Here is a 16,902-nt window from a genome sequence, read left to right as displayed (position 1 = left end):
GAAAGAATGGATGATTCTAGTGCAAAACTACTGAATCGAAGAAGTTATGAGTTAATCTTGCTTTAGAATCGCTTGCTTGTAATGTGAATTGATTTTTACAATAGAAAACCAGACATCTTATTGAAAATTTGATCGCAAAATTTACAGATTTTACAGATATGTAATTAAAATTTGATATTAAAATTAATTTATAATAGAAAATTTATAAAAGATAATTTTTCTATGATAAAAATAAAGAATGTTATTTCTTTAAAATTCCATGTTACTAACAAAATTTGAGAAACATTGTGCGAGACATATTGTGTAATAAAACGTAAAATTTTAAGAAATAATTGAAAAACATTCGGGAACATTGTTTATAAATTAACAACATACGCCAGAAATATTCGTACAGAAGAAACGGATCTAATCTCGTTTATAACTTCACATTTCTGTTACGTCAACATAATTTACGATGAAAAATTGCATGGCATAGAAAAGAAAGCAGCGTATACTAAAATCCATGCCGATCATTAATTTTCTGAGAAACCGCCATGACGCGTGAATACCACGCACAAACTTCATCTAGGAATATATTTATGTCCTATCTCACCATACCTACACACTTCATATAATATATTATATGCAACAATACTAAATCTATGAAAAATATTACGAAGCGTAGAAAATTAAGTAAGAATTTAAAGTAGATTTTATAAAGATGACGCAATATATTGTTATATATTTTTTGATTTGCATTGTGGGGCTAATAATTTTGAGAGAATAATTTTGTGAATAATTTTGTGAATGCGAGCGCACAAAGACACAAGCTTAAGTGTAGCTTGTATGAAAATTCCGAAGAAAATAGAAGTCGGTATCTCTTTGATGTCACGTCCTCTAAAAATAAAAGCAAGTTGCGCGAAAATATGGTCTCGATAATAAATCCGCTTTTACACTTACAAGAATCGTCTTTATAATAATGGAGTCCTACAATTCTGGAACTGTTTGAACTCCTACACTAAGTATTTAAGGCAGATATAAATAAATTATAGAAAAATTAACTACATGTAAATTTTTTTACATACTAATAAATATAACCATTTTAAAAAATTTTCTACAGCTGGAAAAAACCTGCTGCGATAATTAGAAAAAAATATATGTTAAAAAGATAATTGCATACGGTCCTTTTAGTCTACATTATTAAAATATCCTTGTTAAACGAAAGTCTGCACATTTACTCCATTTAACAATGCTAAACAACTAATGCTTAAATCACAATAATTGTCTAGACAAGTACATGAAATCTTAATAGGCAATGTCGTTAACAAATGTTTCGTCAGCAAGGAAACATTACATATATAAAACCTCTTTAATCTATCTTTAAATCGGAAAAGGGAACGCCAAGATGGAAACTTCAACCTTAAGCTTGTATCGATTCATAAGTCTTCACGCCTTTCTTGCAACACAAAATTTATTGCAGAATTATTCAATATTATCCGCTAGTTGACTTTTAGATTATTATCGAAACATTAGTAATGCTATACTTGATGTCATTTTCTTTATGAATGCATGTTAACAATATTATTATGCAGATTATTTTACTATGTTGATTCTCTTTGAATAATTTTAATCTTTTTATTATGAGAAAAAAATTACAAAATCCGAAAATAATTCCTTGTTATATTTTATTTTATCTCTAAAATATTCAAGATTATATAATAAAATTAAATATTATATTACGAATATTTTTTTAAAATACTTAATAATTGCTAATTAAAATTAATTTAATTATTTATATAATAATTTATAAAATAATTTCATTTTATTATTTTGTAATTTTAAAATATAATATATAAAACGACGAAATATAGATATATAAATAATAAATATTATTTGCTTAAGATACTCAAAATAATAATTTTATACTTTTACAAAAAATAGAATTGTGTTAGAAAATTAACTTCACACATTGTTTATATTCCTTCATTATTTAATTAGCTTTCGAGTGCAATGCTTGTCGTTCTATATGAGATTGAAAACACAGTATTACACTGATTGCGCTTCTGAATACTGTGGAAATGGACCATATATTGGTGTACGAACATAGCACAATGCAACTTTACATACCGCAAAATGCAACTGATTTATTTCTATTCACAAAATAAGCATAATTTGTGCCTTGTATTCTACATGGCAATAAAAGAAAATATATTGTCGAATCGCAGTTAATCAATTGATAGTCGATTAACACTATGTGAGTGATTTTTAAATTTTCATCTTTCAAAAGAGATGTAAATTTTTCATACTACAACATTTATCTGTTATTTGTATGTATTAAAACAAATATTATCTTTTTTACAACACATTATCGTTTTATATGCGTAGCCTGTGATAAGCAAAAAGACGCGAAAAATTATCTGCCTAGGGGCTTCAAAGAAACGGAAGTGAATCACACGTTCGTGTTTCATCACAATTTCGCGATTACTGCGCGACTGCGGATGAATCTCGTAACTTTGCGTGGAGCAGATGGATGACAGAAAATAAAGAAATGAATTTATTTTTGTGGCCGAAATGACGAGCGAGTTGAAGAACGGACCTTGAGCTTATTTCGTTTTTGCAAAGAGCTCCATTTCTGGAACATTCTGTTTATTCGTTTCTCCAAACATGGTCTCGGAGCTCTGTTAGCAACGCTAGCAGAGTGCTCGTTACATTAGTGACTATGATTTTGTTAAGTGATAAAATAGGAAAACTCCTTTTCAAGAGAAAAGCTGAAAATCGCAATTGTCTTAAAAGACAATTGTAACGCCCGTATGAAAATTCGATTTAATTGCTTTGTGTATTTTGTAGCGAAAGGAAAATAAAAAGGAAAAATCACACCTTTGCAACAATCCAAAAAAATTCTTTCCCAAAAAATAACAGTATTCTGTTTCCATATTGACATTGTATCTCAATATTATTTCGAAATTGTGTATTTCAAAATTTTAATAAATTATTGTGGTTTATTATAATTTATTATAATTCAATCTAAAATTTTCTGCATGCTAACACATTTCTTATATTTTTTCCAGAGATGTGTTATGAGATAAATCTTCAGAAAAGTAATTAATTTAGACAAAAACGGAGTTAAAGTCATATAGAAAAAGAGAAACAGAAAGAAAGAAATACGAGGAAATACGCGTATGTTTGCTTGAAGATTTTCTAGTTGCTCTTTTTTTCTTTCTGGGGCGAGGTAAACTGTTAACGTTGCAGACGGACGTCGTTTCTAAGGAAATCCTTTCAGTAGATACAAATAAAATATAAATTGTCTACGTTATAAATAAACTCAACTATGTGTGTTTGCAAGTGTATTTCAAATAAAGATATATACCAATTTTTCACAGAATTCTCAATTGTCATATTACAGAAAAATTTAACATATTTAAAAATATACCGAGAACAAGTTTAAATAACTCTTATGCATAGCTCGTATACCTACTGACATTTTTCTTATTTTCAAAAAATGAAAAATAATATTGAAAGAAAAATGTGTTTTCTGACTTAGACTTAATTACAGCTATTTATAAAGACTTATCACTGTGTCTGGAGAAATGCGATATTATAAAAAGTTAATATTCCTCTAATTCGCTCAAACGTAACACAACGATAAAACTTTAGTCTTATTTATGAACTTCCATTAAAATAGAATTGTAATTCACGGAATTCGTTTCTTTGTTGTGCCAAAGAGTAATCAACATTGAGATGCCGATTTGATAGTTTCTTTTAAATTTTCCCTTTCGGAAGAATTTCCTTTGTCAGAGATATACAATTGTACAATTGAATAAATAACTGGTTCAGTATGCAAACAATAATCCTTTACTCTAAATATCATAGCATACACATTATTAAGTCTATATATCAATAATATGACTTTATCGTGACATTATATTGCAAAGAAATTGCGATTGGTATAAATTTAAAACAATTGTGACCATGCGAATTCACAGGTGGCAATCGAAAAACCTCGTTTTATATTTCACGGCAAATAATTTCTGCGAAATAGCTGTCAATTGTTACAAAAGCGATATTAGATTTTCAGTCAATAAGACAGATTTTTATTCGTATATGTGTCAATTTCAGCTTTGTGAAATTTATTTCTCCATTGTGAAATAAAAATTACTTATACAAAAATTATATATAAACTTAATACTTTGACAAATAAGAAAATCAATTACTTTAATAAATTATATCACATTAAAAAATCCAGATTATATTTAGTGGTTAAAAGAATATGAATAAAATAGTAAGATATAATAAGATTGATCAATCAACGTATCGACCGTATTCAATCATTTCTTCAAATTCTAAAATTTTAAAATTTTTGTTACAAGCAAAATTTTCAAGTCAGGAATAATGCGCAAAAATATACATTATATAAAATAAATATTAAAAATCAATTTTATATAGTTCAAACTTAACGACACACAGTTATTATTATTCTCAAATTATTAAAACATGCAACAGTTAAAAAATGTTTCATATCAATCGCTCAGTGCGCGAAGTTAATAATGAACGCAGTTAAAGTCGGATCCAACTGCATAATCAATATCCCTTTAATGAAAGAAAACCGCTTCCAATTTGCGTGTAATGTAATGGTTACATTTAATTTTCCTTTTAATCCCGGATATTTCGAGTGATTTATCGACGGGAACCTTTTCGTCTCGTCGCCGCGAGCGACTTTCATGGCGAAGGAAGGTGGAAAGGAGCATTATCTACGTGCGGTTCGCGGCCCGGTCCGGCAAGAGAGCAATAATTCAGCAACGATCGCAGAGAGAAAGAGAGAGAGAGAAAGCGACGATCTCTTAAGCCGCCTGCGGCACGTCGCTATCTATAAACTGACGTTTAGAAGCCGCGTGCACCTCGAGGCGATAATACGATACTGCGCGAACGCGCTTCGAATGCCGGACCCCTGCACAAGTAAAACGTGCCCTTGCACTCCGATCAAATTTCAGAAAATCGCTCTTACGTGTTATGTATCAATAGCTCATTATGCTAACTCGTCATTTGCAAATTTAATGCGGTTTCAATGGCTATAAAATAGTGATTTAGCATTTAAATCTCGAATCGAGTCCCGCGATTGTTTCTCTTATATTGTTCTATAAGATTGATCAATTCGAAACAAATTTCAGAAGATCTTCTTGACACAAAATTTTGTAATACGTGAGGATAATTAATTACGACTCGATTTTGAAAGTATTGTAATACTATTGCTTCTACTTCTCTGTTTTTCATATCGATAAAAATTCTATTGTTTAAAATATTATCGATTATGGTAAAGTATATGCATTATTTTTTTCTACTTCATTATGAATACATCATAAAAATCAAGAACACCAACCTTCTCTGAAATAAGAAAAGTTAAGATAATCTGTGAGAGAAAGATCTAGATTTAAAAATTTTAAAAGATAAATTAGTCAATGAATAATAAATTAATAAATATTAAATTGTCATATTCATACTTTAACAACATTGCAAAAACTGGAATTTCATAAACATTAATAACTGTTGTGAGATATTTTTATTACGACTATATACAATATGGAAAAATTGATTGTAATATTGCTAGGAACGTCGAAAGCGCTTCTATGTCAAAATTGTATAACAATTTTATGTATGCAAAAAAAATTGAATTTTATGTGTGTGAAAATATAGTATTGAAATAGTATATTATTTATTTAAATAAATAAATTTTACATATAATATTCTTTATGAACAAAACAACAAGTATCAATTGCTGTTTCAACATTAAAAAGTTATCAAAATATATAATTTCTGTGCAATAACAATTTTTCAACATATTGTTGCAAATTTAAAAAATATGTATTTCAATTTTTTTCCGTTCTTTTCTCTTTCTTTATTAAAAAAAATAGTGATATTAAATGTCCATCAAACAAATAAAGTTACTATTAATGTCTTTAATATTAAAGCATCAAATTACACTTTTTGTTCCTTCCATAAAAGATTCTCATCATATATACAAAATAATGTGCATATCAAAATAACAAAAAAGAGCAATAAACTTTGATATTTCTAATCGATTTTATATGCTTTTTTAAGAGGCGTAAAATAAAAGTTGAAGCATCTTTATAGAATTTTTACAGAATATTAAAGTTAATTAATTTAAAATGATTATTATTTGTTTGTAACATATTGAAACATCACCTTAATAATGTATATATATATACGTAATCTTTTTATGTATTTTATTTTGATTAATTTCTCGCAAACCATCAGAATGAAATGATCTAATTCACGCTGATGCAATTCGCATTCGAGCGTTCACATTTCTCGCAGCAAAACGCATATGAAGAATCCCGTACATGTGGGACATTGCCTTGCTATTATCGTGCGAGCTTTCACGAGGAGGTTCGCTGTTATCGGACGACCTCTCATCGATAGTATTTGCGCTCGTATGCGTAGGTAGTGAGTAATGCGATAATTGGAAGGAGACGAGACACTGATTAATACGCACATAACAGTGTCTCCTATTCCACTACGTGAATGCAAACTGGTTTAATTTCGATGGCGCTCCACCCTACTCAGTAGCCTATAGTCTACGAATCCTTCGTCTCTCCGAAATTCGCCAAAGCGTTGGAATGCAAACGCGACATTAAAAATCTTTTTTCTCTCTTGTCCAGTATAAAGAATTTATTTTTATAAAAATTCATGTAAAAACTTTTAATATAACCCTTTTTATAAAGAAGTGAAAAGAAGATTTACACATTTTATTCATCTCAAAATGTATTTTAAAAGTTTTCAGATTATAGCCAAATAAATTATTGATTTATATATCTCTATTATATTATTATTATTATATATATCTCTACTATTTATTATTGTTTTCTATTAAATGTTAAATTCCAGAAAAAAATTATTAAAAAAGTAAGTTCCAAAATAAATTTTAAATTTTAATTTCATATTTTATGCTAAACTTCTCTCTGTTTCATCCTTTTATATTTTACTATTCTAAAATATTAAGTACACTTCTTTCAATTTTATCAACTTTTTAAAATTGACTATATTTTAAATGTCTGTTTGTTTTAACGTGCTTGTATTAGTATTAGAAATAAGTAGATTCGTATAGTAAAAAAAGATCGACATTGAGACGTGCTACGTCAATTGAAGTTCTTGCTTCTGATTTCAGCTTTGGAAGCCCGCAGAGAGACACGTCACAATGTTGAGTGGAAGGCTGCCAAGTGGCTAACTCGAAGTTCTCTCTCTCTTTATATATATATATATATATATATATGTTCTACCATATTCTGGTCCTCAAGAGAGAATATGGGAAGCAATCCCGCCTACGGCCATATAGTTAATACGAAAATTCTTTTCCGGTATTCTCTAATTTTCAAATGCAAATCTAATAACTATCAAATCATGTAATGTAATAAGTAAAAATAAAGGAAAGAATCTCTTATTCTATACAGTGCTTTCTGTTTTATTTGTAACTGATATATTGTAATGACTAAATAAGTGCAAAAATATTTTTTTCTAAACTTTATACATTATATTCAAATATAAAAAATTAAAAATTTTTGTTAACTAATTATCAACTTTAAATTATTTACATTAATAATAAAATTACTATATAATATTTGTAATGCATTTATAATGTATAATATTTATTTCAATACGATAATACATATCAAATATTTATGTATGTATATATAAAACGTTATCTAGATAACATCTGATCGTGAAGGAAATTGTCACGTTTTATTTGATGAAGGTGAGTTGTAAATTTTGGACACCTCTGAACTCTACCCAGAACTCCGCATCGAAATTCACGTCAAACTTCGCGTACCGCAATAGCCTGCGATTGAGTACCGTGATAAACCAAATTTATGCTCCTCTGAGACGATATGTCTTGCCCTATTGTCTTGACAATGAAACAAGTCACTCAAGGCAGTATTATCCCTCAAAGGATGAACATAAATTCGATCCTTATCCGCATCACGGAAATCGTAGATCACGATCATCCAACGGCGAGCTGCGCACAGAGAAGCGCATTTAGCCGGTTATATTAAGCAAATTTATAAAGGATTCTATCTTCGCATGCATTTTATCCTCTCACGTGCTACACTTCCTTGTTCCCGCAATCCGGAAATATATATCACATAATCACGAGAATAGTATCTGATACAAAAATAATTAATAGTATATTTTAATTATATACGTATTAATTATTTAATACACTTCATTACTGGTGAGTTGCCAAAGAATATTTATATGAAATTTTATACATGTTGTTTCTTATTCAACCTTACTTTTATGCGTGTAAATATAAAATAAAATGCCGACTTGATCAAATCAGATTTTTATGGGGAATTTATTTTATTAAGGAAAAGAGATAACTATCCCGTAAATATTGTTTTTTTCGAATATTAGTAAGACGATTAAAAAGCCACACATAAACGGATGCTCTTGCAATGTGTGTAGCATGCCACGAAGGTCTCGTAGCTTGTTTTCCAGAAAAAAGAGAGCGTAGACTAAACCGCATGGACTAAAACTTTCTTGTTAATACCTGCTGCGCTTTAACCGAAACTTTGCACGTACGGCAATATTTTCCAATTAGACACGTATGCGGTCTCATTATCTCGTTATCAGTACTACTGAAGGCAGGGTTACCGAGGAGAAAATCTCGTGGCGAAACTCAGTGATCCCACAATAATTACTTGCTCCCCTCTTAGTTCCGTATTACATTCCTTCCTGCTTATACAAGAAAATGCGTTCTCGACAAAATAACTCGATTAGATTCTAAGTTATTCAGTTTAATAAATATGAATGCGCTGGTGCAACAAATGCATATAAGTTAAATCATTACAATGGTTAAGCTATTTAAATTACTTCCTTCATGAACAATAAAACAATTAATTTACCGATAATAAATAAAAGAAATTAAAGAAATTAATATATTTAGTTCATACTTGTATGATGTTTATGCTTAACGCAATTACCGTTTCATTATTTATCATTTAAAACGTTATGTAGCTTTGTAATCAAATAAATTGCATATTTTTCTTCAAAAGAAAAATTACGAATTTGCCCATTTGCTGTATACAAACTTTTAATTTGTACAAAATATTTTAATAGTATTTCCACGGCATTCTAATCGGAAGAAGTTGCATTAAATAGATTATATGTTTACAATCAAAAGCGCATAGAAACTTACTCGTCTGTAAAGTGTGGAATTTATTCGCGGCGAAGGTAATTTTACATACAGTCGGAGTAAATTCTCTCTCGCATCCAATGAAGATACTTTTAAAGATTCATTCTCAATTTCGGCATCGTCGTTCGTTGCCGTCCTTTCGTTCACGAAATTAAACTACGATAAATTCCCTTTAAAATGCGACATCCGTTACAAAATGTCGCACCGCAAATTCTAACCACATTTTCAATCTCGTTGGCGTGTCTGAAACACGATCCCAAGCGATGCCTGAATAACAACTGTCACGGCACGCACCAAAAATATCGGTATGTATGGAATGGAACTACCGTATTTCGCGCGAAACGCTTCTAATTACGAATAATTTATTCTGAATGCGATTAGATTTATTCCCACTAAAATACTGTCAGAAATGTAGCTGGTCTCTTTTTCTATCCTTTAAATTTTTACTATATAAAATGTTTTCTTTTTACTTTTAAATTATATATGTGTATATGTGTGTGTCGCACAATTTGTTATTAAACAATTTTAATTTTGTATATATGTCATTAGTATATTTGAAAAATTTAATACAAAAAATACAAATATTGAATTTTTAATGAAATATTGTAAAATGTATATTTTTTTTCTACCAGAAAAATTTTCATATTCAATAAAATGTATAATATAATGTTGCTTATTTTCTTAATTTCATTAATTTTAATAAGTAAATGGAAAAGAATTTACTCCGATTACTGGATAAAAACTGATTTGGAATAAATCTTACACAAAATGAGAGATATGTATATTTTTCGAGATTATATAAGTATGATTTAGTTTTATATGGTTATTTTATATAATTTACTGCAAGCATACTTCTTTTTAGCTGTCAGTTTATATAATGTATTTCCCTCTAAGAAAATAGTAAAAATCTAAAGGCTAAAACGACATTTATTTTGTCAGAACAGGCAGTAATATCATTATTCTTACTTCAATGTTATTAATCGCGTATTTAAATAAAAACAAAACTCAGAAAAGCCAGAATTACGGCAAGCAATAACAATAATTCTTATAAATCCAGAGTTTATTCTTTACCCAGAACTGCAATTTATTTAACGCCCTGTGAGCGATACCGCGTTTTTTATGCTATAATAATATTTTCTGTCATCGCTCCTGGATAAACAAATATATTTGTCGCTAAGAAAGGTAAATTTTCTATATCTTATCAGAAACTATTTTTCTCATTAAAATATATGAATTCTGTGCATTTTGTCGATCGATCGATAGAAAATTTACTTTCATATACATATATATTTTGCAAAGTAAAAAATTACAGAATTAACTCGCAGAAAAGATTTTTATCTCTTGAAAATAGAGAAATTTCAATGAGAGGGAGATTCCTTGGCGCGTTGCACGAGCGGCGAATTATGTGGAGGACATTATTTTTCGCAATTTATGGTAGCAGCAACACGTACATACGCACGGACGCTTCGCCAGAGTCAAAACTGCCGGTGTTCTCGCATCTGAATTGCTTAATCTAAACTCCCACTAGAGTCTTGTGCACGAACGCAATTCCATTAGTAACAAATCTTTGCCGCGAGACTCGTTCTTCGGTATGGAAATCGACGGCGCTTTATCGTGTTCTTTGCGACACAAAGCGGTGCAAGATCAATCTTACGAGGCTACGAATATTAGTCGAATCTTTTCGAAGAGCAATTCTTTCTGTCATCAATTTTACATTCGCGTATATAGTAAATAGATGCTGAAGAAGACCGCATATTTTTTTACATTATATAAAAAAAAATTAATTTTTGTAATAGGTCTATAAGAAAATCAATTTCTTTAAGAGAAAGATTTCTGTAATTATGATTATATATATATATATTTCTTTTCTTTTGAAGTATTATACTCGAAAATTGTCAAAATCAAAGGCGAATGTAGTAAAATAACATTTCTACTACAAAGTAAGTTGTTCAACCACTTTGAAGCTATCGACGAAAGCGACATTCGCTAGCAATACAAGCAAACATACCTTTCTGTTGCCCTTTGACCCTACATCACGTTTGTTTCATCGCGTTTGTTTCATCGTATTTTGCACCCGACGTTTATTTCGCCTCGCGCCTTTCTTCGTCGAATTCGCGTCGTCAAGGAAAAGTAATTTGTTGCTTATCGCGTGAAACACAAAGGCGGAGTGCGGTGGGTCCTTTTCGCGGAGAGAAACGCAGGGATATGAATACAACGACCGCGAAGCAAATATTAATTTCTACGTTCGAGTTAGCGAGCGAATATCGTGGGCTTTCAAAGTAATTTCAATCCTGAATGACGTGAAATGACGCTATTTCAAGATCTGTTGTGTACAGCAGACCTTGTCCCGCGATCTGCATTTCATCGGAAGCTATTCTCGTTAAAATATGGATTCCGAGAAAGATTTATTGACATCTAAACGCACAAAATGTATTAACTTCCTTCCGATATTTGACACATTAGCGTATCATAGAAATAGAATCTCTATACCTTTCTTTTATCAAATTTGGCATGAAAATATTTTTCAAGTTGTCAAATTCAAATACGATATTGTGTAGAATTTTGCAATTCGGAGAATTGATGGATTAAAATGCAAAAATGTTTCAAAATTTACAAAGCTATTTCACAACGAATGAACGTTGCTAATAAATTATAAATAGACATACAGCATTTCGCCGATCAAAAAATGTATATCGTTATATTATAATCTGAATGTTTAATTTCCAGTTAAACTTTTCACGCATTCACTATACAAATTCATACGGGTTATTGATTTTAATATATATATATATATCGACAACCCGCACTAGTGTTACGCAGGTAGTGATTAATTAACCATACATCGCTATTACAACATTTATGACGTTGTCGCTTCAACGACCATTAAACATCATTAAAATATAACTAACGATCAAAATGGCCAGAATTTTCCAGCAAACTTTGCTTTGCGAACAACTTTCGGTATTCGTTTTGTTATATCATGCCGAATACATATACATATAGATGTCCCGCATATTTTCTCAATTTTTCCCGAGAATCGTCAGAATTACGACAGCGACGCGAATGAAAATTCTATTTCGTTGTTGAACAACACGAAATTGAGCAGCACGAAATTTCGCGTGTCGGTTACGAGGCCGCGCGCCATACGTGCACCGAATGCGACACCGAATTGCTTCGCGAATACACACATGCTCTGCGAGGATTAACACATGTCGCGTGTGTGTGGCGGCAATTCTTTCTCTTTTTTTTTTTTCATTGAAAGAGCATCTCGCTGAATTATGCCGGTCATTCGAAAAACGTGGCCACGGCTAGAGCGTGTAACACTAAGGGATTACCAAACAATACCACGAACAACGATACGAGTTTAACCGTTTAATCGTAAGTACATCCAAAAATGTCATGTTAAATGTAAATTACTGTTTCTACGTTAAACCAGGGGCTTTAGTAAAAGATTTATCCTAAGGCGATACCGCGCCACACTTGCGTACGATAACCGAATCTTTTCCGGTAGAATTTTTCGTAGAATGATATTTGTCACGCGCTTGTACGCAGTTAATTATAAAATCATAAGTTTGTTATTACATCGCTGAAATATTTCATAATTATACACATAAGCGATCTCGCAAGTTGTGAAATATATACACATACGGGTTCCATAGTCGCGAATATATACGAGGTCCATTAAAACTTTAAATTACGATGTCGAAAAGGTAAATTTCTACCATTCTTGGCGGAATGTACATATTTCGCGAAATATCTACCACCTGCGTGAGTTTGCCAGACGTTGAGAATATATATTTTCGCTGAATGAGAAAAAGCCCGGCTCGCTGCGAGAACACCGAAATTTTTGCGAATAATAATACGAATGACATTCAGACTCGTCTGTCTCCTTCTCTCATTCAAAATATATATCTATCGTTGGCGCAGCTGCACTTCTTGCGATCGTAAATAATGCTCGTACTTGAAATCGTACGTCGACTCCGACATCTTCTATGCCTGCTAAGAACCACCGGTAGCTGGTGAAAATACCTACGTCTAATTATTACACGCGAATATATATGTCTCAGCATGCACCTTGCATCCTATTCCGAAGCGATTTTATGAAGTTTTACTTCGTTTCTTGCGATGTGACAGAATTATTTCCAAATTATCTCTCGCGCACGCGACGCGAACTGTCTTTTCACAATTAATTATTTTTTAATTTCTTTATTCTCTCTCACGCAATATTTCATTTTATTAATTGATTCTTATGCACGTGTATATACAAAATATATACACAATGTTCAAAATGTGAAATCGTGATCCAGTGTAAGAAAATAAAATTAATTCCGTGTGGAAAAATAAGTTAAATATGTCGAATAATTTTTTTTTCATATACGAGACTTCATTTTCAAGAAAAATAACTTTGAATATTAGAATATTGTTAATAAATACATTTTGTATTCCCTTCGTCTATTTTATGATTGCTATATTACTATTTTCAGATATTATCTATATACATATAAGAGGATCTGCTATATCAAAAATTTTTAGAATAACTGACTCGGAAATAATTATTTTTGACAGTTTTAGATTGATAATTGTAGTATAAATATTACTAGAAAATATAATCATACGATTGTACAAATATGTTTATGAGTAATAATAAAGTAACAATGCAATATAAAATTTGCAGATAAAAAGAAATGAAGCAGAGAAATATGGGAATAAATTCGATTTTCGCGGTAGGGATAATAAATCGTCGAATTAAGGATTACGTTGAATGTAATAGGTCCTGTGCAACCATCTCTATGGCAGTAGTAACTCTCTGTTCTCTCGACGCGGTGAAAGAGGATTTGCTCGTGTCTCTCCGTGTCTCGTGTATGCGATCGAGGCGGATTTGAAGCGCGACATTTCCTCGCGCACACACGCGGATACATTGCGAGCCCAGGTGTGCAGAGAGCAGAGAGGATTGTAAGCAATAAAAGCGCAGTAAAATCTGTTTTGTAACTGCGTTCATAGATGTATGACAAACGTAGCATTGTCTTTCGAAACAATCAAAACGTATCTAATCGTGAAAATTTAATGAAGAAGGCACAATGATGTACGAATGTTTTATGCAAATATTATCGCACAATGAACATAATATTACAAATGCAATAAGTCAACCTTCAAATCGTTATAAAACAAATGACAAATATATTAGAAAAAATATTCCTCCAACACCATTCATATTAAAATGCAAGAATATAAATAAAACAATCGGACAAATATAATTACGAACAAAAATTATCGCCTTATTTTTGGTTTTCAAAATTATTTATATACATTTGAATCTCGATTAAAAAGAATTTTTATTAATTTTCCAATCAATTCAGATATTTTCTGCACTGATTTCGCATTCTTGTAAACTCGACATAACGTTAATCAACCCTCCCGCGTTTTAACCCTTCCTAGCAATAGCTGACCCTCGAGTTACGTCAAAGGCTTGAAACCGGAGATGACTAAAGTGGCGTTTCCGCCTCTCGCGGTCTACCTGTAGCTTTCATTCGCCCCTTCGTTTACCTTTTAATTCATCTCCCTCTTCTCGCCAATTATCACCTTCAGTTAAATGTCTCGCGCAAAAAAGAGACCGGCCTCGATCATTCGTTAGTTTTCCACTTACCTAAGCATATTGAATCATTCCATCGGCGTGACAGGTGGTTCGATCACTGGCAGCTCCCCGAAGAACCTCCCTCTCCTCGTAACGGGTCAAATAAAGGTCGATTAAAATCACTTCGTTTTTCCCTCTCTCTCTCTCTCTCTCGAACACTCGCGCAACACTTTGACGGTGACCGGGTTGAGTTTCGCGTCGCGAATTTCCGACGATACTTTGATCGACGGTGGCGCCAATTTCCAAGGTCGGGCCCGCAAGGTCACAGTCCTCTTCCCGGACCAGGGTGCCGGCCGGTGACGATCGGAAGCGACGATCGGGTCGAATCGCGCGCGTGCCCGTATCGAGCGCGAGTCTCGGCCGCGCGTGCTTGCCGACCTGTGACCCCTTCCTCTTTTGCTCCGTCGTCGTCCTGCGCGTCTCTCGCTCGTCCCCCGCGAAGGATCCTTGTCACACACGCGCGGATGCCCCGCGATCTGCGCCACAGTCCACCACTCACTGACAAGATTCCCCGCCGTGACACTTGCTACTTCCTTCTTGATTTTTCTCCCTCTCCCTCACCTTCTACTCCGCTCCTTCTCTGCAGCCTCCGCTCGCTCTCGTAGTTGCTCGTCGCGGTGCTGGTCGTCCGGAGTGTGTATCGGAAATATACGCGATGCTGTGTGTCAGGTCGCTGATTTCATCAGAGACGAGAGAGAGAGAGAGTTATGGTCGTTTCTCGCGCGATATCTCGCCGCGACGATGCGAGAGCGGTCGACTGTTTGATAACTTCGGACAATATATAGGTGCGATGTTTGTTCCCGGGTATCGTCACGTGACGCGGAGGAAACTATTATTCGGGAGAGCTTGACAGTCGGCGGAGAAATGTCGCACGTGGGACGGTGATAAACAACAGGTATCTCACGATGACAGTTGTAATTGGAAAATCGCGTATCCGCGTGCAACTACTTTTTAATCGTCTCTGTTTACAAATGTGATTTCTCGTGTGACTTTCTCTCTCTTCGATTTCTCGATACTCCGTTATTAATTAAAGAAGAGTAATACCTTCTATTTCCGATATCGCAAACAAAATGTGCAGGCAATTGTGTCGATTTCGTCTCGTCGCACACCGAAGATGATTTTTCCGCGTTGTTGAAATTGACGTTTTGTTTTACGTTTATCTCCTCGCGCACTTCTCCTCGGCTCCAAGCCGGAGTCCTTTCTACTCCTTGATATGGCTGCTAACTAATCTAACTTTTTTTGGTTCGAGATATAGCCAAATACCTGTTCTTCACATAGTCTCTTCGACTCTCTCGATATTATCTCGGAGTCGCTTTTACTCGGAGTACTCGCGCAGAACAAGTTTCGCGCGAGAGGAGCTGCGGATGGACACCGGTGCGAACGAGCGTGTCGACACAACGAAACAGCAGACTGGAACCGGTGGCGGCTGATTCAAATTCACCTCCCCACGTGGCGGCGACGGCGTCATCCCCGAGACTGCCGCCGATACGACGCTCGCCGCCGGTCAGAGCGTCGCCATCTTACGGCGCGCCGGCGAACTAACTTTGCCGTCGCGGGCTTCTTCGAAAAAGTTGCCGCCAAAACTCGCTCTCTCCTCTTTCTTTGTATTACAGTGTCTTCAAAATATAGAAATAAATAAATCAGGATTATTCTTGTTCTCTATTATACACATATTCCATTACAAGTCATAATCCTCTTTTCTCATATCTGCAACCTATTTCTGCATACAAATTTTATGTATAAAATGTATAAATATATTAAAATAAAATGTATTAAATGTATAAAAATTTAAAGGTTGAGTAATATTTATATATATCTGCGCTTAGTCTAATATTGTATATAATACGAAGAAAAATATTGATAAATACCAAAGAGAAAAAAGAATTATATAAAATTGGTAGTGGGACTTTTGTATTCCATGATAAATAGATTTGAGAATAAACTATAGACAATAATGCGTTTTGGAATAAAATAAAAATGAATACTAGAACTATGTTCTTCGATGATTTCACAGATAGTCAATATTTATTTAGCAAGAATGAGCGAAGAAAATTACGAAAGAATATTGCAGATAAAGTAATTTTTA

The 16,902-nt window shown here is 32.9% G+C and overlaps 1 protein-coding gene across 6 annotated transcripts in view; it reads right to left on the bottom strand.

Moving 5' to 3' along the window:
* Positions 1-16,268, bottom strand: part of Mp (collagen XV/XVIII-type protein multiplexin) — a 232,390-nt gene extending 216,122 nt beyond the window's left edge. For 5 of the 6 annotated variants that reach the window (XM_029317413.2, XM_029317415.2, XM_029317414.2 and 2 more), the window contains exon 1: positions 14,829-16,267. In XM_029317413.2, coding sequence (XP_029173246.1) covers positions 14,829-14,836 — 8 coding nt within the window. In that variant the 5' untranslated portion in view covers positions 14,837-16,267. Of the gene's footprint in view, positions 1-14,828 lie in introns of all 6 variants that reach the window. The other variant, XM_029317419.2, reaches the window with a different exon arrangement.
* Between the last annotated feature and the right edge of the window lie 634 nt (positions 16,269-16,902).

Source organism: Nylanderia fulva, unplaced genomic scaffold (genome assembly GCF_048542155.1).
Source record: "Nylanderia fulva isolate GAGA-0341 unplaced genomic scaffold, ASM4854215v1 Scaffold1, whole genome shotgun sequence".
In the NCBI taxonomy this organism is placed as follows: domain Eukaryota; kingdom Metazoa; phylum Arthropoda; class Insecta; order Hymenoptera; family Formicidae; genus Nylanderia; species Nylanderia fulva.
The sequence above is the reverse complement of the archived record's forward strand: the minus strand, read 5'-3'. Positions and strand labels throughout refer to the sequence as shown.